At 42.2% G+C, this 25041-nt stretch overlaps 4 protein-coding genes across 5 annotated transcripts; 2 read left to right on the top strand and 2 right to left on the bottom strand.

Annotated features, from left to right (window-relative positions):
• Positions 1-1664: 1664 nt before the first annotated feature.
• BOLA1 (bolA family member 1) lies at positions 1665-11559 on the bottom strand. Of its 2 annotated transcripts, none has more exons than XM_060090438.1 (3): positions 11360-11559; positions 2525-2734; positions 1665-2156 (listed from the first exon to the last, which is right to left on the bottom strand). In XM_060090438.1, the coding sequence occupies exon 3, from the start codon at positions 2151-2153 to the stop codon at positions 1740-1742; it is 414 nt and encodes a 137-aa protein (XP_059946421.1). In that variant the 5' UTR covers positions 2154-2156; positions 2525-2734; positions 11360-11559; the 3' UTR covers positions 1665-1739. The 2 variants fall into 2 exon arrangements, with proteins under 2 accessions (XP_059946421.1, XP_059946422.1); XM_060090439.1 differs by lacking the exon at positions 11360-11559 and adding an exon at positions 9632-9702.
• A 7-nt stretch (positions 11560-11566) lies between these two features.
• On the top strand, positions 11567-11959 carry LOC132484194 (histone H2A type 2-B). Its single transcript, XM_060090440.1, has one exon. It carries the CDS (start codon positions 11567-11569, stop codon positions 11957-11959), a length of 393 nt encoding a protein of 130 aa, XP_059946423.1.
• On the bottom strand, positions 11901-12544 carry LOC132484195 (histone H2A type 2-C). Its single transcript, XM_060090441.1, has one exon. The coding sequence runs from the start codon at positions 12508-12510 to the stop codon at positions 12121-12123; it is 390 nt and encodes a 129-aa protein (XP_059946424.1). The 5' UTR covers positions 12511-12544; the 3' UTR covers positions 11901-12120.
• Positions 12545-12821: 277 nt separating this feature from the next.
• LOC132484192 (histone H2B type 2-E) lies at positions 12822-15069 on the top strand. The gene has a single exon (XM_060090436.1). The coding sequence runs from the start codon at positions 12837-12839 to the stop codon at positions 13215-13217; it is 381 nt and encodes a 126-aa protein (XP_059946419.1). The 5' UTR covers positions 12822-12836; the 3' UTR covers positions 13218-15069.
• Positions 15070-25041: the final 9972 nt, after the last annotated feature.

Raw genomic sequence — 25041 nt, 5'->3', positions numbered from 1 at the left:
AGCAAGATGATTAAGCTCTAGAGATCTGCTGTATGACATTGTATCTATAGTCAGTGATAATGTATTGATTGTACACTTAAAAAATTGTTAAGAGGACAGATCTCAAGAGTTTTTGCCATAATAAAATAATATTTACAAAAACATTAAAAAAAATCTAAAAACTCCAAAAATGAAAACAAATAAACAAAAACTTGGAGTAATATTTCTTGAGAATAGAACCAACTTTCCTCCAAATCCTTGTGTGTGTTTTTTTTTTTTTTTTTTTTTTTTTTTGCTGTACGCGGGCCTCTCACTGCCGTGGCCTCTCCCGTTGCGGAGCACAGGCTCCGGACACACAGGCCCCGCGGCCATGGCTCGCGGGCCCAGCCGCTCCGCGGCATGTGGGATCCTCCGGGATCGGGGCACGAACCCGTGTCCCCTGCATCGGCAGGCGGACTCTCAACCACTGCGCCACCAGGGAGGCCCTTTGTGTGTGTTTTTTAAAAATATAGATTCCAGATTCCATTCCTGACTTGTGGAATCAGAATCTTTTTTTGGAAGAAAGTTGACCTAGAATCCACATTTTAAACAAGCTCCCGTGGGAATTTTTATCTGTGAGGAAATCTGAAAAGTACTGCCTGAGGTTTACCATTGACGCTCCTCTCACTCTAGTCCATTTCTGTTCTAATCAAGCCGTTTTCTGACTTTTTAAAAATGGTAGCTCTCAAATCAACTCCTTCCTTTCCATTTCAACAGCTGACCTCTAGGTCAGGGTTCCGCCTTCACCATTGGTTTATCTCTGTGCCCCCTATTTCCTATGCCAACCCACTTACACATCACTGCCAGATCAATCTGCCCCAAAATGCTCTTTGGCATCTTTCCTCAACACCCTTCAATGACTCCCTACTGCCCAACCAGATGCAGTCTAAACTCTTTAGCCAGAAATGGTTGATACATGTTAACCAAGCTTTCTCTTTACTAAGTTCCATCTCCATATTGAGATCATCAGAAAGTTGCTTATCTAGACATTACTTAAGCTTCCCTCAGAATTATGACATTTGGAAGGCTCATAAGAAAAAGGGCTATGTAAAGTTTTCTCTCCCTTCTATACTCATTTCCCAGATTATAATCTTTTCACTGCTTTAGTGTTTTTTTTTCTCACAAACAAATGTAAATCCTTTTGGAAATGGACAGGTTGATAGAAAGCCAAACATTCCCCAAGTCTGAAGTTCAAATGTGTCTTGTACAATAACTCTCTGCCCAGTCCAGCTACTATGCCTTTGCTTGGGCTCTTCCCCCTGCCTGCAACAACTTTCCTTTCCTTTCTGGTTTAATGAAGCCCTTCCTGACTATGCTAGGCTTCAAGTATCTTTCTTCTCCCAAGAACATCTGTAGCACTGGTTCAACACGCCTTTAACAACACAGCAATTCACCTCATATACTAATTTCTCTTTTAATGTACAGGATTACTTGCAACTCATAAGGTCTGGTGGTTCCTTAGTCACAATTTAACACGAAACAACTGGGCAGCTTTTCCTTAATAGTCCAGGGCAAGAGCAGTAGTGAGTGATTGTATACTTTCCTTAGGCTGACCTTGATGTGAGATGAATTGCTGTCTCCTGAGAACCTGTATATGCCGGTTGAATGGGGCCCAGGTCCTCAACTCTTACAAATACCAGACTGTATTGAAGGGAAGAAGGCCGCAGTAGTTTATTCTCACCCAACCCGTTTGGATCCCGGTCCTCCCTCTCTCTCAGGATTCAGGGAGTTCCTCGAGTTTTCTTGCTCCCGCCCAGGCAGGGGGGGCTCGTGTCCAGTTGAGGGTTCTCCCTCCACTGGGCGGGGGTCCGCGCTTGTATGGCCAGGGCGTGGACCGGCCCAGCCAGCTCTTCTGACAGCGCCGCGTGGACCAGCCGATGCCGTTGCAGGGGGCTCAGTCCCTCGAAGCGAGAGCTCACCACGGCCACGCGGAAATGGGTTTCACTGCCTGGTGGGACCGCGTGGCCGCCGCTCTCATTACGCAGCTCTAGGACCTCGGGGTTCAGCGCCTGCTCCAACTTTGTGCGAATGGCAGCCTCGACGGGACCGATGGCCCCTGATCTGGCGCTGCCCCGGGACACACAGACGCGGCCAGCCATGGAGAACAGGCTTCCGACCAGCTGCCCACTCAGCATCAGCTACGGCAGAGACAAAGACCGGAGCAGTGAGGGTCAGGGCCTCGCTCTTGGTGAGAGACCAGTCTCTCAACCACCCCAGCCCTCACCCCAGGCCAACGTCCACACTGGGAGCCCGCCTAGACGCGACAGTGAGACGCGAGGCACCGTCTCTTTCCTCTGTGTGACGTGGGGGAATCTGGCCTCCAGCCGCGAGCAGCTGAAGGGAGGCGGTGGATTAGAGAGAGCCCGCGCGCGAGGTACGTTCCTTACTAAGGGGATTCGCAAAGAATGAGCTGGAGGTTGCAAGAGTAGGGTATGTGCAACTCCGGGCTTTTGGTTGAACCAATGTCCCTGTGTCCCCTCTGAACCCCAGGCTGTGCCCTTTCTACCTTGCACTCAGTCTTCGCTACCGCAGCTCCCACTCAGGGCCGGACTCCTGACGTTCCGGGTGAAACGCAGACTTCGCGTCCTGAGGCACGCTGGGAAATGGAGTCCTCGCTACGCAATAGACCGGGCCGGCACCACGTGGTGCCCTGAGGGTTCTCGGGAACTGTAGTCTCTACTTCCCCCGACTCGTGAGGTGGTGGGAGGCTCTGAACCTGAGGAATTGTAAAGAAAACGGGAACTTCTGTGCAATTGATATTGAGATTATTCGATTCATTTTATTGACAATACATCTTGTAGATCATCTAGCCCAACACCCTTATTTTACATACAAGAAAATGGAAGTCCATTTCATTTATTGAATACATAATTATTGTGCGCCAGACCAGTCCTGGACGCTGGGGAGGTAAGACAGGCCCTGTCCTCAGGCAGTTTACAGAACACTGGAGAAGATGGATCAGTGAGCGGACAGTTGCAATACTGTGTGCTAAGGGCTGTGATGGGACTAAGAGCAGGATGCTAAGGAGGCATGTCGTCCAGACTTGGGGGAGAAGAGAAAACTTAAGGAAACAGTTTACAAGAGGCACAAAAATCCCTTTCTCAGCCCGTCCTAGTGTGGTAGCTGTACGCGCAAAGGCCAGGAGGAGAGAGAACTTTGGGGGAGTGGTTCCTTTGGGTGTAGTTAGACATGGTTGGAGCCCACGAGGCAGAGATGATGGTCATGGGAAGCTGAGTGAATGTATAGGCCTGTGGGGAGAAGGCCTCATTAGGCAGTTTTGTTTTTATCCTAGAAGCAGTAGGAAGCTAGGGAAGGTTTTCAGTGGTAATATAACAGGATGAGATTTTTCCAAGATGATATATAACTCATCAATTCAACCAGTAGTTTATTTTGTATCCTAATATTTTGTAGATTTCTCCATATATGTATTTCCCCAACTCTTAATTTTGAAAAATTTCAAATCTGCAGAAAAGTTGAACAGTGCAAAACAGCATCCTCTATCTTTCACTGTTTTTTACATTTATATATATTATATACTTATACATATATACTTTTGTGTTTAAGTACTTTATGTATACCTATATACTTTAAAAATGTATTTCTATACTTTTTTTGAAAATAAGTTGCAGATAGCATGACATTTCACCCTTAGGTACTCCAGTATGTATCTCCTAAGAACAAGGATATTCTCTTATATAACTACAATACCCTATCACATTCAAAAAATTTAACATAATGTCAATTGCAAGGTTAGTACAATGAGCACCCCATTTATTCTTCACCTATATTTACTGACATTTTACCAGATTTGCTTTTTAATCTCTCTCTTTTTTTTTTTTTTTTTGGTACGCGGGCCTCTCACTGTTGTGGCCTCTCCCATTGCAGAGCACAGGCTCCAGACGCGCAGGCTCAGCGGCCACGGCTCACGGGCCCAGCTGCTCCGCGGCATGTGGGATCCTCCCAGACCGGGGCACGAACCCGTGTCCCCTGCATCGGCAGGCAGACTCTCAACCACTGCACCACCAGGGAAGCCCTAATCTCTCTTTGAATGTGTGTATATAATAAAAATATTCTTTTCATTTTTGCTGAACCATTTGAGTTGCGAAAATCTTTACATTTCATTGCTATATAATTAAGCGTATATCTCCTAAGACAAGGATATTTTCCTACATAAGCGCAATACCATTACCACACCTAAGACGTTTAATATTTGTTCAATACTATTATTAATATATAGTTGACATTCAAATTTCCCCAGGTGTCTCATTACTGCCTTTATAATTTTTTATTTTTTGAAAGCCAATCAAGGATCATGCATTGCATTTAGCCATCTTTAAATTTTTATTTTGCAAAGATCCCTGGCTGCAGTGTGCAGAACTGTAGAGGAGGTAAGAGTGCAAGCAGGGAGACCAGTTGGAAGGTTAGTGTAGCAGTCTAGGTGAGGGATGATGATGACTTGGACCACGCTGGTGGTCATGCAGGTGAAGATGGAAATAAATTGTGGCTATAAGATATACATTGGGAGGGTAAAACCCACAGGATGTGGTAATGGGCTAGTTACGGGAGGGAAAGTATGAAGGATAACTATCAGGTTTGTGCATCTGGATGGATGGCATTTGTTCCCTAAGATACAGAATATTGGAAGAAGCACAGGTTTGGAAGGGTGGGGAAGGGAAAGACTAGGTGCCCAATTCTGTTTTGGACTTGAGTCTGAAGTGTCTTTATGATATCCAAGAAGAGATGTCATGTTGGATGTATGGTTCTATGTGTGTGTATTTTATTTTTAACTTTTTCTTAGGTGCTTTCAGAGTTATAGAAATACAAAAATAGTACAAATAATTCTTGTATACCCCTCACCCTGATACCCAGATTATCCAAATATTGACATGTTATCATGTTTGCTTTGTTTCTTTTTATGTATCTAACTACACATATATAATTATTTTTCTGAATCATTTGAGAGTAAGTTTCAGAGATAAGTCCATTTACCTCTAACTACCTGTGATGGTTAATTTTATGTGTCAACTTGACTGGGCCACAGGGTGCCCATATATTTGGTCAAACATTATTCTGGGTGTTTCTGTGAGGGTGTTTTTGATGAGATTAACATTAAAATTGGTACACTGAGTAAAGCAGATTGCCCTCCCTATTGTGGCTGGGTCTCATCCGATCAGTTGAAGGCCTGAATAGAACAAAAAGGCTAACCCTCCTGGAAAAAGAGAGTTCCTTCCTGCCTGACTGCCTTTGAACTGGGACATTGGCTTCTTTCCTGCCTTCAGACTTGAATTGAAACACTGGCTCTTTCTGGGTCTCCAGCCTGTTAGTCTTTGACTGGAACTACAGCATTGCTTCTCTTGGTTCTCAAGCCTTCAGACTTGGACTGGAATTACACCATCAGCTCTCCTGTGTTTCCAGCTTGCTGACTCACCCTGCAGATCTCAGGACTTGTCAGCCTCCATTGTCATGTGAGCCAATTCCTTATAATAAATCTCTCTTTTTTTTTCTCTCTCTCTCTCTCACTTGTTTGCTCTTGCCCTCTCCATATATATCCTATTGTTCTATTTCTCTGAAGAGCTCTGACTAATATATATTTGCTAATGTGTATTTAGTAAAAAAAAAAAAAAAAAAGACGTTTTCTTATATAACCACAATGTAATTGTCAAATTCTGGAAATTAACATTGATACAGTACTATAATCTACAGATCTTATGCAAAATTTGCCAATTGTCCCATAATGTCCTTTATATAAAATGAAAAAAAAAATTCTGGGCCAGGATCCAATCTAGGATCACATGCTGTATTCAGTTGTTATGTCTCTTTGGTCTCCATTAATCTGGAATAGTTCATTAGTCTTTTTGTCTTTCACGACTTTGACATTTTCGAGTACAGACCATTTATTTTGTTAAATATCCCTCAACTTGGGTTTGTTGAGTATTTCACTCTGATTCAGATTTAGGATATACATTTTTGGCAGGAAAACTGCAGAAGTGATATTGAATCCTTTCACTGAAGCATATTAGGGGGCATATAATTCAATTTGTCTCATTGTTAATGATAATTCTGATTAATTGATTAAGGTGGTATCTCTCAGGTTTCTCAACTGTAAAATTTTTCTTTTTCCCTTTGTAGTTGTAGGAGATACTTTGAGTCTATGTACTATTCTGTTTTTCATTAAGCTTTTGTCTACTAGTTTTAGCATCTGAGAAGTGCATGTGAAGAGTCTCATTGAAGATGAAATGAGACCGTGGGCTGGGGGAAGGCGGGGAAGTGGGTGAGGGGAGTGAAATCACCTGGGAAAAAAGAATAAAGTGAGAAAAGAATCAGATTTTCTATTAGAAGATCACTCTGGCTAGTGTATGAGGAATATATTAAGGGAATGGGAAGAGAGAAGCAGGGAGAAGAGGAGAAAAGCCTTTGGCAGTAGTCTGGTGCAAGGTAATCTGAGTGAACGCAGGAGACAGGCTAGAGAGAAGTAAATCAACTAGAGTGCTGTTAAAGAGATGGAATCTCTAAGAAGGACTTGTTTTTGGCGATGGCCTTGTAATTTGCTAATCCAGTGACAGTGGTGGGGAATGGTGGGAGGCTGTGGTCAGAGAAGGCCTTGCTGTGGAGGGGACATTTAAACAGAGATTTGAATGACTAGAGGAAACCAATCATGTGGAAAGAGAGATCTGGCCAGAGGCAATGTATTCACTGCATGTGTTATGCCAGACTCACTGTTGGCATACTTGGGTGTTCGGTAAAATGTACCGGGTGGATAGTGAGCTAGTATGTGCATAGAGAGGGCCGACATTATTATTCCTGTTGCAAAAATAAATGAAAGCTTTGTAAGTTGCAAGCTCCCTAGGGCAAGTTTAGTGTCTTTGTTTCTAATAAAAAACATAGTAATGACAATATTTACTATTTAGTGAAGGTTTGTCATGGTCAGATTAAGAGTCTTAGAGGCTTTAAGCACTGAGACATTATGGTGGCCGCCTCATGTGTAATTAAAGAAAATAAAACGAAAACTAATAAACACTAATCTGTAATGTGAGGAGTAAGATGCCCAACAAAGTATTCATCTTTTTCCTATGATGATTACTTCAGTATTTGTTCATTAAAAAATTAATTTGGGGGCTTCCCTGGTGGCGCAGTGGTTGAGAGTCCACCTGTCGATGCAGGGGACGCGGGCTCGTGCCCCGGTCCGGGAAGATCCCACATGCCGCGGAGAGGCTGGGCCCGTGAGCCATGGCCGCTGAGCCTGCGCGTCCGGAGCCTGTGCTCCGCAACGGGAGAGGCCACAACAGTGAGAGGCCCGCGTACTGAAAAAAAAAAAAAAAAAAATCCCAGAGGTGTTAAAGGAGATAAGATCCAGCCTGTTTGTGATGGTGTATGACTTTTACAAATGGCCTGCTCTGTTACATATTTTAATAACTCTGGTAAGAATGCTGGGAAGGGAGGTCTGGGTGGCAATAGATAGTAACTGAACCTGATAAAATTTGTAGGATATTGGCCTATCTGGACTTATCTAATAAGGTTTTATAGCTAGATGGAATTTAAAGTATTAAGTCTAATTCCATCCCTCTCTCATGCTCTCTCACTCTCACTCTCTAACTCTCCTGCTCTCCAGCTCTCCCTCTCTCTGTAACAGAGGGAGGAAGCGAGGCTGGGTAAATTAAGTGACTTCATGAAACCCATAATCTAGTTAGTGAAGTAGTGTGCTTGGAGGGATGACGAGCACAGTCTTTGAGTCAGGCAGACCTTGGTTCTAATCATGTCTTTGTAAGTGGCTGTGTGACCTTCAGCAAGTGCTTAAACGCCTCTGAGCCTTGGTTTGCTTATCTGTGAAACAATTACAGTCATCCTTCAGTATCCATGGGTTCTGAATCTGAGGGTTCAACCAACCGTAGATGGAAAATATTCTAAAAAAAAATCTGGAAAATCCCCAAAAAGCAAAAACTTGAATTTGCCCTGCCCTAGCAACTATTTACATAGTTTTACACTGTATTTACAACTATTTACATAACATTTACATTGTATTAGGTATTAAAAGTAATCTAGAGACACTTCATCTGGGAGGATGTGCTTAGGTTATACGCAAATAGTACACCATTTTTTTTTTTTTTTTTTTTTTTTTTTTTTTTTTTTTTTTTTTTTGCGGTATGCGGGCCTCTCACTGTTGTGGCCTCCCCCGTTGCGGAGCACAGGCTCCGGACGCGCAGGCTCCGGACGCGCAGGCTCAGCGGCCATGGCTCACGGGCCCAGCCGCTCCGCGGCATATGGGATCCTCCCAGACCGGGGCATGAACCCGTATCCCCTGCATCGGCAGGCGGACTCTCAACCACTTGCGCCACCAGGGAGGCCCAGTACACCATTTTATATAAGGGACTTGAACATCCTTGGATTTTAGTATCCACTGGGGGTCCTGGTACCGAGGTACAACTGTATATCTACTTCATAGGTAGCCCCTAACATAGGGCTTATCTCATAATAAGGGTTTAAGGTAATCTCTTTTCCCTTTACCCTTCCTAACAGCACAGGCTCACTGTGATAGAAGTAAAAAAGAGACCAGGAGGTCAGCTGGCCCCTCAAGCAGGGCCTCGAAGGGTACCAGAGTTGTCGTGGGGTCCCTACTACTGTATTTTGTTGTGCTCTGTAGGGCTGAAAAGTTGACACTATTAGAACTTCCAGAGCTGATTGCCTTCTTGGGGAGAGAGTTACACTAACAAAATCACAAGAAATTGATGAATAGGTCAGAGTTCAAATTAATTAACTTCTAGTGATAGATATATCTTCCCATACTGGTTCTCCCCTTCTCAGTCTCATATTTTTATCCTAAAGTAGAATAATTGGAAAGTTGTTAATTGAGAGCAGAACCTGAGAAGAGGGTTGGATAGTCTTCAGAAACATTTTACCCAGACTATGAGAACAAGCTGATGCTTTCACCAGGGAACCTTCTATAATAGCCTAAACCTTTGTGTCTAGCAGACACATACTCTTAGTGTTAGAGAAGCACAACACATTCCTACTGTAATTGCCCCATTTAGATGGTATGTGGACCATATCTTTCTATTAACATGTGCATCTTCTGAAATACTATAATCAGTTTGGCTAGAATTATCTTCAGTTGCATCCTACTATTGAGGAAACACTCCCATTACTTTTGACTGTACTTGGGTGTTTCACAAATCTATACCAGCATCTTACCAGGGGTAAGCTCTACAGATAGCTGATGTTAACTAATTTTAACTTACAGAGTTCACCAGATTTCCTCCATTTTCTAGAGGCATCTCATTACAGACCTCTTTGTACTAGTCTCAATTATCTGTATACCCATTGCCTGATAGGTAGCATGTACTCAATAAATGTCAGTTGAACACAGGTGAGGATAAAAGAGGAACACTAGAAAAGAGCTCAAGGAGAAAAATTTAAGTCTATTCTTTTCTCTATAGCATTCTACCTCCTGTCTTTGATAGGGACATAGTGAAGGGACAAAGTAGGTAATTAAATAGTTAATCCCACTAGGGGATTGTAAGTAAAGAAAAAGCTATGGGAGACCACTCTAAGTTAATGATCACTCAATCAAGCAGGCCTGCGTAGCAACAAAACTATGCAACAGAAGCATGAGACATACCCCAAAACAATAAAACAATGGTGGCATGAGACCCACATCCTGCCCAGTGAGCTCAGTAAGCTGATTCCAAGGGCATGCTTCTCTGCACACACTAAAAACAAAAAATAGAAGGAAAGGGTGACATTATACTGAAACCTGAGATGATTTACCATTTTTAGTAAATGAGAGCCTTTTTGCTCATTTCCATTGCACCATGACAGTCCCGACTTGACCAAGTAGGGACAAGAACCTCCCTCCCCACCCCACCCCCCCCGACGTGGAGGAGGAGCTGATGCTGGAAGTTTGACGTCTACTCAAGAATGAGGAAGAAGGTGGTCTTTTCCCCCTCCCCACTTTTCCTTTGATTATAAAACTGTACCCCACTAAGTTCTCGGAGCACAGCACCCTCTCACCCAGCCGCTTGGGAAGTCTCACAAGTGTCCTATTCTAATAAATCACTTATCTGTCACTTTGCCTCTCGCTGAATTCTTTCTGCGCTGAGACATAAAGAATTGAAGCTCCCTGGAGACCCCAGATGCATTTCAGCGGTTTCAGCTTTATGGGATATTCAGAAAAGGGTGAAAATGGGGTGGGGATGTAAAACTCCCAGGGATGGGAAGCTGAGGAGAAAGAAATGGAACTTTCAGGAAAAATTTCTATGGAAGGTAGGTGGAGGATTACACAAACGAGTCTCTAGGGGCTGTTGCTGAAGTCTAAGAGAGGCAAACAAGAGGATCATGGAGGGAAAGGCTGAAGTTAAAGAAGTAACACTGGATATGCTGTTGAGATGCAGGAACAGTGGATTCTGGTTTAGGTACCTGGAAGATTGTTGGTGCCATTCGGGTAAAGAGAGCAAAGAGGAGGGTGTGTGTGTGTGGGTGTTTGGATGAGTTTGCTTTTGGATAGGTCGAGTTATTGGGACAAACAGGTTGAAGTATCCAGTCAGCAGTTACGTATATGGGTCTGAGCTTCTGAAACAAATTTGGGTGTTAGTTGAAAGCATGGATTTGGGTAAGGCTCTTCGGGAAGAGTGAAGAATGGAGGAGTGTGGGGGAGGGCCGAGTAGGGAGGCAGAGCCCAGCTGGACACCGGGATTTAAAGACGGGCAGAGGAATTTGGTGTTGCCAGAGTTGAGGGGTGGGGGTGGGGAGAAATAAAATTAAATAAATAAAATTGGTTAAAAAAAACAAAGGGCAAAGGAACAGAAGCAGGATGAGGAAAGACGAAGGGCGACATTTTGAAAGCCAAGGGAAAGCCGCCTTCAGGTTCAAGGCGGTTTTGGACGCCGCCCGGAGGTAAAGAGGAGGATGACTAATTCTATGCTAGCCTCGGTCAAACTGGAGTCCGAAGAGCAGTGGCGGGTGGCAAGGGGCTAAGCCACACCGCAGGCAACGGTAAATTGAATGGGGGAGGCCTTAGTAGCACTATATTCTTTAAGGAAGTTTAGCTTTGACGAGTCAGAAAGGGAGGGACTTGGAGGGTAATTTAGGGCTCAAGGGGATAATCAGCTTCAGAATTCGGTACCCTTGAGTGGGAGTAACTCTACATCTGCCGGAGGCTCTCTGCAGTCCTTTTGGGTCCTTCTTGGGATTTCCCTTGGTGAAAAAAAACCTACCACTCTTAAGCTGGAAAAAAATTGCCACTCAATAAAAAACAAAACAGCGTGTTGCTTGAAAGCCTTCGCTTTAAAAATCCTGGCATGCAAATAAGGGGCTTTAATGTGGCTCACAGCGATTGGAAGGTACTTACCAAGGCCGTCATTTCCTCGTAGTACAAGATGCAAACGAAGAGTCTGCTTTCCGCTTTCCTATTGGCTGTTCGATCGGACTCAGCTTTTAGCCAATCAAACCACTTCGCTTCACCCCTCCCGGTAGCTCTTATAAATTACATCAAATGGGTTATCCTTGCCACATCCTTCTCGTTGAAAAAGAAGCTGTAACTGCATTTTTAGCCGTAATGTCAGGACGCGGAAAGCAGGGAGGCAAAGCTCGGGCCAAGGCCAAGTCGCGCTCATCCCGCGCTGGCCTTCAGTTCCCCGTGGGGCGAGTGCACCGCCTGCTGCGCAAAGGCAACTACGCCGAGCGAGTGGGGGCCGGCGCGCCAGTGTACCTGGCGGCCGTGCTGGAGTACCTGACAGCGGAAATCCTGGAGCTGGCCGGCAACGCGGCCCGAGACAATAAGAAGACGCGCATCATCCCTCGCCATTTGCAACTAGCCGTGAGAAATGATGAAGAGCTCAACAAGTTACTCGGGGGTGTCACAATTGCCCAGGGCGGCGTCTTGCCCAATATCCAGGCAGTCTTGTTGCCCAAGAAAACGGAGAGTCACAAGCCTGGCAAGAATAAGTAATTAGGAGGCTTGACACCAACCCCACTCACCCCAAAGGCTCTTTTAAGAGCCACCAAAGTGTCAAATGAAGGGCTGATCACGAAACAGCGCATTAGCTCTTTTTTTGAAAACTTGGGTGGCTCTAAAAAGAGCCTTTGGTCTTTGGTTCACTTTGTCTGGATTTATTTGCTTTTGGCTTTGTGGCTTTCGGTTTTCTTTGGTAATAGAACGGCCTGGATGTTGGGCAAAACGCCACCCTGGGCGATGGTGACTTTGCCCAACAGCTTGTTCAGTTCCTCGTCGTTGCGGATAGCCAGCTGCAGGTGACGAGGGATGATGCGCGTCTTCTTGTTGTCTCGGGCCGCGTTGCCCGCCAGCTCCAGGATTTCGGCGGTCAGGTACTCAAGGACTGCCGCCATGTACACGGGGGCACCAGCCCCCACCCGCTCAGCGTAGTTGCCTTTGCGTAGGAGACGGTGCACTCGCCCCACCGGGAACTGCAGACCTGCGCGGGACGACCGCGACTTGGCCTTGGCGCGGGCCTTGCCTCCTTGCTTTCCGCGGCCAGACATAACTGAATATAATGCTACAAGGCCTAGAGCTCAGATTCTCGCAACAACGAGGATTGAAAGATCAGCAACTGGAAAGCTTTTATAAGCTTTCCTAGGGGTGGGGTCAGGAACGAATTTTTCATTGGTCCTAAATTGGCTCCAGAAATGGCCAATAAGGTCAAGAGTCGGTGTTGTTACGTAGCTATTACTGATAACGCAAGGTCTCTACATGGCCCAATGGAAACGTAAGACTTTTGAAGCCTTAATTTGCATACAGTGGTTATAAAAGGATCAGGCCCGCCCATTCTCATACTACTTTTCTTTGCTAACGGGTGTTGTATTCTACAATGCCTGAGCCGGCAAAATCCGCTCCCGCGCCCAAGAAGGGCTCGAAGAAAGCTGTCACCAAAGCTCAGAAGAAGGACGGCAAAAAGCGTAAGCGCAGTCGCAAGGAGAGCTATTCTATCTACGTGTACAAAGTGCTGAAACAGGTGCACCCGGATACCGGCATCTCGTCCAAGGCTATGGGCATCATGAACTCGTTTGTCAACGACATCTTCGAGCGCATCGCGGGCGAAGCGTCGCGCCTGGCGCATTACAACAAGCGCTCGACCATCACCTCCCGGGAGATCCAGACGGCCGTGCGCCTGCTGCTGCCCGGCGAGCTCGCCAAGCACGCTGTGTCCGAGGGCACCAAGGCGGTCACCAAGTACACCAGCTCCAAGTGAGTCCCTGCCGGGACGCGGCGCTCGCACAAGTCGCCGGGCCGCTTGATTTTCCAAAGGCTCTTTTCAGAGCCACCCACCTAATCACCAGAGAAGAGCTTTGTTCACTTGTTTTCCCTCAGTCTCTTCTCACAAAGTAAGTTGCAGTAGTTGGATAAAAGTAATGGCAAGTGGCACACGTAGCTTTTTAGGCCCTTATGACTTGAGGTTCCTGGCGCGTGATTGGCTTTGCTTTTGAATCTAGGCCGAGTCAACTCCTCACTGTGCTGCTTAGGTTTCTTATGAGTCAGTTCTAAATTAGGATACTGAGACTGCTCCTTCCCACCCTCTGCTCGTAGACTGTTGTGTCCTGGTGGCTCTGTTGCGTACGTTTCATCGGTGTTCTAAAACAAAGTGTGATTTCGGCCATCCTCATTTAAGAAAGGACCCCAGGACGTAAGTAAGCCCGGGTTATGCGAACACTGCATCACAGCCCTGAAGAATTCTCCCGAGAGTTTGGCAGCTGCTTGGGTGCCCAGTCACCAGTTATGCCCTGCGACGTGACCTCCTGTGGATACCAGTAGTTCGGGGTACTTAGGACTGAACCCGCGCTGCCTGGTCTCAGCCTTTCCCTGATTGGACGACATGAATATTCAAAATCTCGCGCCGCTCCAGAATTCATAGATTCCGCTTTCCACCGCTCACTTTGGTGCTTTGGAATACCTGTTATTTTTTGGTTTGTGGATCATTTTTGCATTTAATTCTCTTATCTTGGAATGTTTCGGCCTCAAGTAACTGTAAGGCACTAGTCATTTTAGTCTGGGCTCAAACGTCACCTCTCAGAAACCTTCCCAAGTCATCCACTCAGGAGTTTGCGCCTCCTTCCTGCCTGTCCTGGGCCCTCACTCTATTTTATCTTCCTCCTAGCAGCGATCAGAAATTGTCTTGTTCGTTTATATTCTTGTTTATGGTCTTTCTCCTCAAGCCCTTGACAGAAACTTTGCTGGTTTGGTTTTCCTCTATATCGTCAGTGCCAACCAGTACTGGGCGCACAGAGGACACTTCAATACTTATTGAATTAATATTTGTTGAATTAATTTTTCTGTCCCACTCCTTTTTTAATCGCTTCCGTGGATGGATGGGTGCGGTTCATTTTCATTAGATGTATGTGAAAAAGTGATGAAAATGGAAATGCTTTTGGAGCTCCTTCCCCAAGTCTGTCCGTGGTCACCTCAGGGCAACAGCTGGGAGGAGGACTTTGTTAAGATTTTTTTTTTTTTTTGCTTTAAGGGGGAGGTGGCAGTTTTGTCCCTCCTTTATGTTTCTCAGTTTGGCCTAATCTCTTGGATTTTCATTAAATTCAGAACATTGGTCACTGGAAATCCTTTTCCTTTCTCTATTTATGACATCCTCCTTCTATCCTGATCCTTTGTTCCTCACGGAGATGAGCTTTTAATTTATGTTCACCATCTCATTTGCTTTTCAGGAGACCGTATACAATAGACAAGATTAATATCCCTTTAAAAACGAGATTGAGAGAAGCAAAGTGATTGGTCCACTGGTCATGCAGCTAACCTTGTCCACCTTTGTATCCTCAGATGTGAGGACAATTGTATTTTAGTTTTACTTCATGTAATTACAGAATGTTGAATCTTTCTGTCCAAGCCTTGATTTTGCTGATAAAGACACTGATGGTCTGATGAGTTATTCAACTCTGCTTTTGGATAGGGGTCCTGGAGTTAACTGCAGGGGTTTCATGAATCCAAATGGACTCCAGACATTATCAGAGACTGAATAAATCTATGTTTCTTATATGTGTGTTTTCAGATGTGTGTAGATGCTATTGTTATTAATAAAGTTACCAGTTAATTTAAAAGCTTGGCTGGATTATTGTATCTGCAATATAGTTTTTAACTAAATGAAATGAACAGATAAAACCACTACTGGGTCTGTGGAAAAGCTGAGTGCCTCTGACTTGGAAGATGAATATTTATAAACCATCAACCAAACTTACTTCTACTCCAGAAGTGCACTGGGGCAGAAATAGCCTGTTATGAGGACACTGTTAATGCTCAGTAATTGAAAAATACATGACCACAAAACCAAACAAAAATCACCACAAACAAGAAGCACTATAAACAAGATAGAAGAAATAAAGTCCTTAAAGTTTAGATGATACCTGCAGAGTACTTACTGTATGCCAGACGATGTTCCAGGTCCTTTACACATATTGACTCATTTAATCCTCACAAGAACCTTATGAAATAGTTACCATTATTATGTCCCATTTTACAAATGAGGAAACTGAGGCACAGAAAGGCTTCTTCTCGGAAACTCTCCAGAGAATAAACTCATAGTTCAATGTTTAACGGACTTGAGAAAGTAAGACCCCTTTCCGAAAACCTGGATTTTGGGGGAAATATTTATGCTTTAAAATTAAAATAAAAAGAAATACCGCCTGCTTTATTTTCAGCATGCACCCTGGATATAAGTCTATGGTGGTGGCTGAAAATCTTGGGTGGTGTGCTCTCATTCTCCATTCCAGAGACCATAGTTCAGCTCAGTTTAATTTGTCCCCATAGTTGTAGGGCTCACCAGCTGAAATACTTTTACTAATGTGAGAGAGCTTTGGTTACTGACCATGGGCTCCTCCGGTGTTTACTAGGCAGGAAGTTACAGAGTGAGAAAGGGGACGGAGGTGTTAGAGTTTGGTATTTTAACTCTGGAGGGGAGGTGATTAGTGATGGTGAGATTTATCCTCCTAAAGAACCTCTTTGATCTTTCTCCTTCTCAAACATCTGTATACATTTGCTTAAGTTGGAGTTAATAACAATACTTGTTATAATAATAATTGCTTCTACTTCTTGAGCACATAAATATTTACCTTGTCCTCTGCTAAGCGGTTTACAAGCATTGCCTCATTTAATCTTCACAACCACCACTTAAGATGGGTTCCATCCTTATTTTATAGGTAAAGGAGATTGAATTTCAGAAAAGTTAAAGAACTTGTCCAGGATTGTTTAGGAAGTAAATGGTGGAACTACAACCCAGTGCACACTTTTAAAAAGCTTGATGTTCAAGGCCTTCCATAATCTGCCTCTTCCTTCTTCCACAGCTCTATCTCCTACTGCTATACAGGATTTCTGCTCTAGTTAACATGGTCTAGTCACCTTCCCCTAAACCCGTTTGCTCTTTCTCAGGGCTAGACTGGACTGCCCCTTCTTTCTGGCTTGGCCAGAGCTTTCTTTCAAGCCAAGGCCATAATCTTCCACCTCAAATGACATCTCTCAACTAATTTCTGTACCACCCTCATCTCTTCTTTGAACAAACAAACAAACAAAAGCAAAAAAAAAAAAAACTTTACTGAGGTATAATTGGCATACAATAAACTGTACATGTTTAAAGTATACTTTAAGTTTAGACATATGTATATACCTATGAGAACATGAGTACAATCAAAATAATGGACATATCCATCCACCCCCGCAAAAAGGGTTTCCTAGTGCCCCTTTATAATTCTTCCCCCCTGCTCCCTTCACCAATGTCCTCCTTTGGCCCCATCCCTGCCCTCAAGCAACCACTGGTTTGCTTTATGTCATTATAGGTAGTTTGTATCATACAATGTATCATTTGTATCTGGCTCCTTTCACTCAGCATAACTGTTTTGAGATTCATATATATTTAGGTGCATGTATCAGTAGTTCATTCCTTTTTATTGCTGAGTAGTATACCATTGTATAGCCGCAACTGGTAATTCAGTTACTTGTTGATCGATAGTTGTGTTGTTCCCAGTCCTTCCTCCAGTTTTTTTTCTTTTTTTTTTGACTGCGCCCACATGGCATGAGGGATTTTAGTTCCCCGACCAGGGATTGAACCCGCGCCCCCTGCAGTGGAAGCGTGGAATCTTAACCACTGGACTGCCGGGGAAGTCCCCTTCCTCCACTTTTTAATGCACTCCAACTTTGTGTCGTGTTGGTTCCACAGATGAGCACAATAAACTTTCTGCCTTCAATTGGGAAGGAACTCAGATGGTGGATGAGCCATATACACAAATACTTATTCTATTCAAGTGGGAGAAAGTATTAGGGTTTCACTTTTGTTCTCCGAGGCTCAGAACGTCTCTAATCCATTTTATGTCCTGTGGCCAGAGTAGTCATCTAAAGCACAGACGGTGGCCTTCCTCGCTGACTCAGTTTGGCCTTCAAAAGAAAAACATGAGAGTAAAAAATGTAAAACTATCAGCAGTTCTTATACCATATTTGGTCTCACAACATGGTCTGGGGAGCTCCGCTCCTTTAAAAGGGAGGCTAATATAGCTCACAATATGGCTAATCAGTGGTTGTGGCACAGGGAGGAAGCCTGAGGGGCAGCTCTGTTCAGGTTTCAGACACTGACCCTTAACTAGAAGACTGTCCCTGTGGCTTGGGAGACTAGGTTTAATCATTCATTTAATATGGGTGATTGAAAATCTGTATCTGCTAACTTAATAAATAATTATTAAGTATCTATTAATATTATTAAGTTCTGTAAGAAAGGCTCTCTAGGACCACTCTGACTCCTGAGCATTGTTAGGTATGATATAATTAAGTCATTCTTTCATTCAGTGATTTATTGAGTATCTGTTAGATAGCAGGCAATCTGGTTTAAGGTTAAACGGAACAGAGTGGCTTCTGCCTTCCTGGACTTTTAGTGGCTAGAGGGGAAGATAGATATTATACAAGTGACTATAATAAAATGTGACACGTGTTAAGATGGGAGAAGTACAGGTACAGAGAGTGTAATGGAGGGAGGCCTAACTTAACACCGATGGGGCTAAGGAAGGTCTCTCTGAAGAAAGACTTGAAGGAGAGTGAAAGACAGCAAGCTCAGGGAGATAGGAGGAACTGCAAGAAATTTAGTATGGGTAGTATTTAGGGGGTGAAGGGGTAGGCAGGTAGAGCCAGACCTTGAGGGATTGGCCCAGACATATGGAAACGGACTTTAAAGAACCTGATTAGCTTCTGGGCCAGCATGACTGTGGAAACATCTGTACCCGTTCAAGCAACCTCTACTGCAGATGACACCTTGACCCTCGAAAGAGTGTCCATTCATTTCAGTGGCTTCCCTTAATGTGGAAATGGCTTCATCAGGCCATGAAGGCTGATGCCAGCCACCATCATGCTCTGAGGGGACCATGAGGTTCTGAGGGGGACTGTGAGATTCATAATTGGCCAAATGCAAAGGTTTGCCAATACCCAGAGCTGGTTGGGCTAGAGAAATGAGGTATTCTCATACACTAGTAGTGAGAGAAGAATTTGGTGCAAACTTTTTAGTGGGTAATTTCATAATAACTATCAAAACTCTCTTTTTATATACGAATACAAAACAAAAGCCCCTAGCAAATCACTCAAAGATATTTGTGCAGGGATTGTAAATAGCAGCTTTAAAAAAAACGTATTTTTAATTCTTGATAATTGAGAAATTAAAACATATACACAAACAGATGCCAATGTACCCCTTATCCAACTTCAACAATTATCAACTCAAGGTCAATTATCAGCTCAAACCAATTATCAACTCAAACCAATTATCAACTCAAGGCCATCCGTCCTGTGTCATTTTGAAGCAGATCCCAGGCACCATATTATTTAATCCATAAAAATTTCCTTATGTTTCTTTAAAAGATAAGGACTGTAGTACCAAATCATGTCTAAAATAATTAACAATAGTTCCTTAATTTATCAAATATCTAGTTAGTGCTCAAATTTTTAATTTTAATCTACCTATCTAATGTAATCTATATGTTTTTAAAGTACTTTATCCGAATCTGAATCCAAATAAATCTACACACAGTGGTTGGGTGATGCCTTTTAACTCTAATGTATGTTTCCCATCCATCTCTTTATTTCTTGTAATTTCTTTGTTGAAGAAACTGGGTTGTTTTTCCTGTAGAGTTTTCTCAATTCAGATTTTGCCAATTACTTCCTGATGTAGTTTATCATGATCTTCTGTCTCTATATTTCCTGTAAATTAGTAGTTGGATCAGAGGCTTGATTAGATTTAGGTTTACTTCTCCACTCCCTGGCAAGACTACTTCATAGATAGTGCCATATATATATATATATATATATATATATATATATATATACACATACACATACACACACACACATATATATTTTTTTTCATATCAGGGGACATAATGACTAATTGCTTCTCTTTTTGTGATAACAACACCTATTGATGCTTAATACTTAGATCCTTTAAATCACTAGGGGCTGCAAAATAATATTCTAGCACTTCTCTTTTATTAGCTGGAATTAAGAGAAAGCAGTATTATTTTTAATAATAAACACATAGAAACTACTTAGATATCTATTAGCAGGTGAAAAGAAAGTGGTAGGATCCCTTTTGGTATAAGTAAAAAAGGATATGTGTGTATGAATTGGTGTGTCTGCACTGGTAAGTAAGTAAAACATTTTTCTGGAATTTCATATATTAAAGCTAATAATAGTGGCTACTCATCAGGAGAGGAATTTGGTTAGTCCAGAAGGAGGCTTTTACTTTTTCCTTACATCTTTCAATATCATTTGAATGTTTGATTAATGTGCACTTAAAAACTCTGTCAACAGAAGTAAGTTATTTGGGCAGTGTGGGATTATTGGCCATAAAAAAAGCCCAAGTGATGTGATAATAATTTTGGTGAAAATAATGTATTTCAGATACCTATCCTAGTGCCTGGCACACAGCAGATCCTTAACTTTTTTAGTTAATTGTAAAAAACAGTTTTTAAAATCTTCAATAATATAACCTAAACAGTAATAACAACAACAACAACAAACTCCAAAGGTCCTTGGGATTTATGAACTGACCTACAGTTCTGGGGCTGGGACTCCACTAGTCCCAATCCTGCGAAAAAAACAATCACTTTAAATTGTGAACATCCACTTTAAAGAAGGTATTCTCTGAAGCGATTTTCCTGACTGGTCAACTTCACTGATGAGGCTTAGGCTACAGATTTGGTCCTCAGCCAGGCTAGGAGACTGGGTCACAGAGCGAAACAAAATCAGGTGAAGACAATGCGTAGAACGTGCCTGGGAGAGTTGTTGTGGGTTACTGAGCAAGTCAGGAGCAGTATTTTGGGAGGATTATTCTGACCTTTAAATCTTTATGCTGACTGAGACTTGCAGGATAAATTGATGCTCCTGAATTTTACTCAAATTTTTTCCTAAAATTTGCAAATCACAAACAATCTGAGGATCTCTTACTGTATTTGCTGTATGCATTTAATAGAACCATTTCCCCTGTTCTTATTTATTATTCCTTTTTATGTTCATTATTTGCTCCCTTTCAGACAATCATTCTAATTTCGCTTCTTTGTGTTCCTGCAAAAAGTGTATTGCTTTCTATGCATTAAAAATTATCCTCGCATACTATATATTCCACTTATGTGGCATTCTCGAAATAGCAAAGCTACTGAGATGAACAGATTAGTGGTTTCCAGGGGGTGGGTGTGAGGTAGGAGGTGGTTGGGAGTGAATTGTGGAGTTCTTTTGAGGTAATTGAACAGGTCTGTATCTTGATTGTGGTGGTGGTTAGAAGAATTTATACATGGAATAAAATTGCACAGGATTACATGCACACACACACACACATATGAATGCAGTTTAAAGAAACTGTGAAAAGTAATTCAGGTCTGTAGACTAGTTAACGGTAATGTACCAATGTCATTATCCTGGTTTTGATATTGTACTACAACTCTAAATCATGTCACCCTTGGGGGAAGCTGAGTGAAGGGTACATGGGATTATACTATTTTTGCAACTCGCTGTGGATTTATTATTATTTCAAAACAAAATTTTTAAAAAGCTGCAGAACATACTTTACTACTAACTAAATAGATGCAAAGTTAAACTAGAATGGCATATGCTTTTTCTGTTCCTACTGCTTATATACTCTTCTTTGGTACCAGACAATGTTTTAAACACTTTACATGTATTAAGTCATTTTATCCTCACAATAACCCTATGGGTAGGTAGTATTATTATTTCCATTCTACAGATGTAGAGATGGAACCACAGAGAGGTTAAGTAATGTGCCCACAGTCACCCAGTCATATCAGCAAGAATCATATCCTATCAGCCAATTGACCAAGCCAAGATAAAAATTCAGTCTCCTTTTAGTCACTGTACTACACCACTAATGTCAAAGAAGCAAGATGTTGATGCAGCATTTATAGCAGTTAACAATGTTAGAAATAATCAACAATTTAGGAATGCTGAAATAAGTTATATCAACTCTAAGGGAAAAAAAATTAGTAGTTAGACTTAGTCTAACAAGCCCAGTTTATTGATTTGTTTTCAAGGAGGGAGAGCACACACCAAAAAAACTGTGAGGTGTCTCACTAACAAAAGAAAAACATGGAGTTATTGTAAGCTGTGGGGAAGGATAAACTATAGAGTTTTGATGGGCTTAAAGCAAAGCAGGGCTGTGTGAAAGGAGGGACATCAGAACTAGGCTTTCAAGTGCATTCAGGGTCCTGTTTCCTTGGAAACTACAAAGTATTGATGAAGGTGGAATGTTGTGTTTAGAAATCTCTTGTTTGAAGTTTTGTACCTGGGTTGAAAACCAAGGCTGCTTCTCTGTGTCAGAGTGATTTAGGTCCTCTGGGCAGGAGGGGGATATTTCATTCTTACTGATATGATTTCACACAGCAAAAGTTCTGATAATCTACGATTTTTAAGAGAACAAAGTTTCTCAGGGAATAAGAAAGCAGTGGTCCCTCAAAGAAGGGGATTCTGACTCTTTATAGCTACAGCATGTCCTTGGGACTTGTGTTTCCTGATAATTTTTGACTAATTCTTTGACGTTCATCGCAGCCTGATGAATGGCAGAACAGATTTTTTACTTTCTCAGTCCTAGCAAATGTCTACTTTCTCAGAATGCATTAAGTGGTATTGTGTTTTATATTTTATTCTATTTTTTACTTTCCCCCTTTCTAACGTATATGTTAGAAATTGGCTTTTCTTTCTCAACTCCCACAAAACCCTGCATCTCTCTTTTGTTATCCATGTTGTGATGTGAACATGCACTCTATTGACTGAAGTGCTGCATTAAACTCCAGGATGTGCAAACACCACATTTTACCTCCCACTCTCCCACTGACAGACATCCACATTTGCTCCAATTCCCCATCATCACAAACATGCTGTTATAAATAAACATCATTGTGCATTTCCCTTATGGACCTATGTAAGAATATCTTTTGGATAAGAACTCTCATTACTAGGGTCATTTATTCTTTATTGAATGAAATAGTACCAGGCTCCGCTCCAGAATGGTAGGCTCAGACTTCCAACACCAAGGCATCAGGACTCCCATGAGACCACTTCCAGGTTAACGCTTGGGTCATCCAACTTTCTAAGTTTGGCCAGACTATCTGGTGTAGAGTGATATCTCATCTTTACTTTCATCTTCATTTCTTTGATTATTAATGAGTTCAAGCATCTCTACATGAGTTTGATAGCTTCTGTGTTTGCTTTTCTGTATATTGCTTACTTATAGACTTTTCCCAACATTGTTTATGGAGTAAAACCTAGCCACTCCATGGTTTGGCATTTGAGGCCCCTAAAACTGGTCACTGATGTCCCCAGTATGAAGAGCTCATTTCTCATTACTGCCCTTTGTCCAGGCTACCTGTGGTCCAACAACAATTCTTCTTTGTTTTCACTTTCCCTTCTGCCTGGGTTACACCACCTTCCTTAGCTCCCAATCTAAACATATCTCAGATCCTAAATATTCCTGAGAACCCACCTCAAATATCACCTCCTACAGGAAGGGTTCCCTTGTTTGCTCAGCTGGAATTGACCTTTCCCTCTCAGCTCCCACAGAGCTCAACCTGACTCTCTTTATCATCCACTACAATAAGCCTTCCACTTTTGTTATTCATGTGGGCATCACCTCCCCATAAAGACAGGCATCAGGTTATGTGTGCAAGAACAGAAAGATTCATAAGGCATGTTCAGAGAAATATTGACTTTAAAGAATAAGTACGATGATTTTTACTTTATTCTTTGTAGTTTCCTCTAGCCAGTGTTTTTCTAACTATAGGTTGTAACTCATTAGTGGGTTATGAAATCGGTTTACTTGATAGAGAGCACCTTTTTCTCCCTTTTTTTAAGAAGAAGAGAAGAGAAAATATCAGAGTATATCACAAATAGTAAGTATCATTTTGCAAAACCTGTTGCAGTTTATATTCTTTTGTGAATGTGACTAGGAGGCCATGTAAAATGTGTTTCTAACTGGGGGTTGGAAGTCAGGAGAGGTCTGTTCTACTGTACTGAAAGGGTCATAGAACATGCCATCCCAGAATGACACTTTGGCATATTGATCATTTTGAGCTGTAGGCACTTGAAAAACAGGAAATGCAGGGACAGACTTTCTTTGAACTCCCCTTATCTGCTAAAGGACAGATTCTCCAAAGGAACTTAATTGTCATAAATGCCCTCCCCAGAGAGTTTCACTGACCAGGGAACATTGACTCTTCACAGGATAGGAGACCAGAAGTCGAGACCACACTCAGACAAACTTTGTCACAAACTATCATACCTCTCATCTATTCTTCATTTCTCCTCAAAGTCATTTCTTCTCCCCTAATAGGCTTGTGTCCCCTGTCCCCTTTCCCTATTAAGAAGGATATTTAAGTCTGAATTCTAAGCCACCTCGGTGTGTTACTCATTTTTTTCCTGAGTATCTACCATGTATACATGAGGTATACATTGTTAGTAATCTTCTGTTTGCTTTTTTCTTGTTAATTTCTCTTTTTATTATGGGGGTCTCACCTAAAAATTCAAAAGGTCAGAGGGAAAATTAGTTTTCCTCCCCTACAGTACATGTATTGATGTTATTTGTATCTATTGTGTATATCACTTTTCCTTGAAACACTGACTCTAATACAAAAAAAAAAAAAAGTAAAACACAAAACTTTGTTTTTCCCCCTGGCTTTAATGGAAGCAAACTCATGAATAATATTTTCAAAACCTATCTCTTTGCTTAGTTCATTTTCTTTTTTTTTTTTTTTTGAATTCTTCCAATTCATCACACCCCCACCCCCACCCCCACTTTCCCCACTTTGGTGTCCATAAGTTTGTTCTCTACATCTGTGTCTCTATTTCTGCCCTGCAAACCGGTTCATCTGTACCATTTTTCTAGGCTCCACATATATGCGTTAATATACGATATTTGTTTTTCTCTTTCTGACTTACTTCACTCTGTATGACAGTCTCTAGGTCCATCCACCTCACTACAAATAACTCAATTTCGTTCCTTTTTATGACTGAGTAACATTCCATTGTATATATGTGCCACACCTTCTTTATCCATTCATCTGTTGATGGACACTTAGGTTGCTTCCATGTCCTGGCTATTGTAAATAGAGCTGCAATGAACATTGGGGTGCATGTGTCTTTTTGAATTATGGTTTTCTCAGTGTATATGCCCAGTAGTGGGATTGCTGGGTCATATGGTAATTCTATTTTTTAGTTTTTTAAGGAACCTCCATACTGTTCTCCATAGTGGCTGTATCAAGCTACATTCCCACCAACAGTGCAAGAGGGTTCCCTTTTCTCCACACCCTCTCCAGCATTTGTTTGTAGATTTTCTGATGATGCCCATTCTAACTGGTGTGAGGTGAGACCTCATTGTAGTTTTGATTTGCATTTCTCTAATAATTAGTGATGTTGAGCAGCTTTTCATGTGCTTCTTGGCCATCTGTACGTCTTCTTTGGAGAAATGTCTATTTAAGTCTTCTGCCCATTTTTGGATTGGATTTTTTGTTCTTTTAATATTGAGCTGCATGAGCTGTTTGTAT

The sequence above is a fragment of the Mesoplodon densirostris genome, chromosome 2 (assembly GCF_025265405.1).
Source record: "Mesoplodon densirostris isolate mMesDen1 chromosome 2, mMesDen1 primary haplotype, whole genome shotgun sequence".
In the NCBI taxonomy this organism is placed as follows: Eukaryota; Metazoa; Chordata; class Mammalia; order Artiodactyla; family Ziphiidae; genus Mesoplodon; species Mesoplodon densirostris.
This window is presented reverse-complemented; position numbering and strand designations above follow the sequence as displayed.

What these genes read in the sequence shown, in the direction of transcription:
- LOC132484195 (XM_060090441.1), bottom strand. Translation starts at nt 12,510, where the DNA reads ATGTCTGGCCGCGGAAAGCAAGGAGGCAAGGCCCGCGCCAAGGCCAAG.
- LOC132484192 (XM_060090436.1), top strand. Translation starts at nt 12,837, where the DNA reads ATGCCTGAGCCGGCAAAATCCGCTCCCGCGCCCAAGAAGGGCTCGAAG.
- BOLA1 (XM_060090438.1), bottom strand. Translation starts at nt 2,153, where the DNA reads ATGCTGAGTGGGCAGCTGGTCGGAAGCCTGTTCTCCATGGCTGGCCGC.
- LOC132484194 (XM_060090440.1), top strand. Translation starts at nt 11,567, where the DNA reads ATGTCAGGACGCGGAAAGCAGGGAGGCAAAGCTCGGGCCAAGGCCAAG.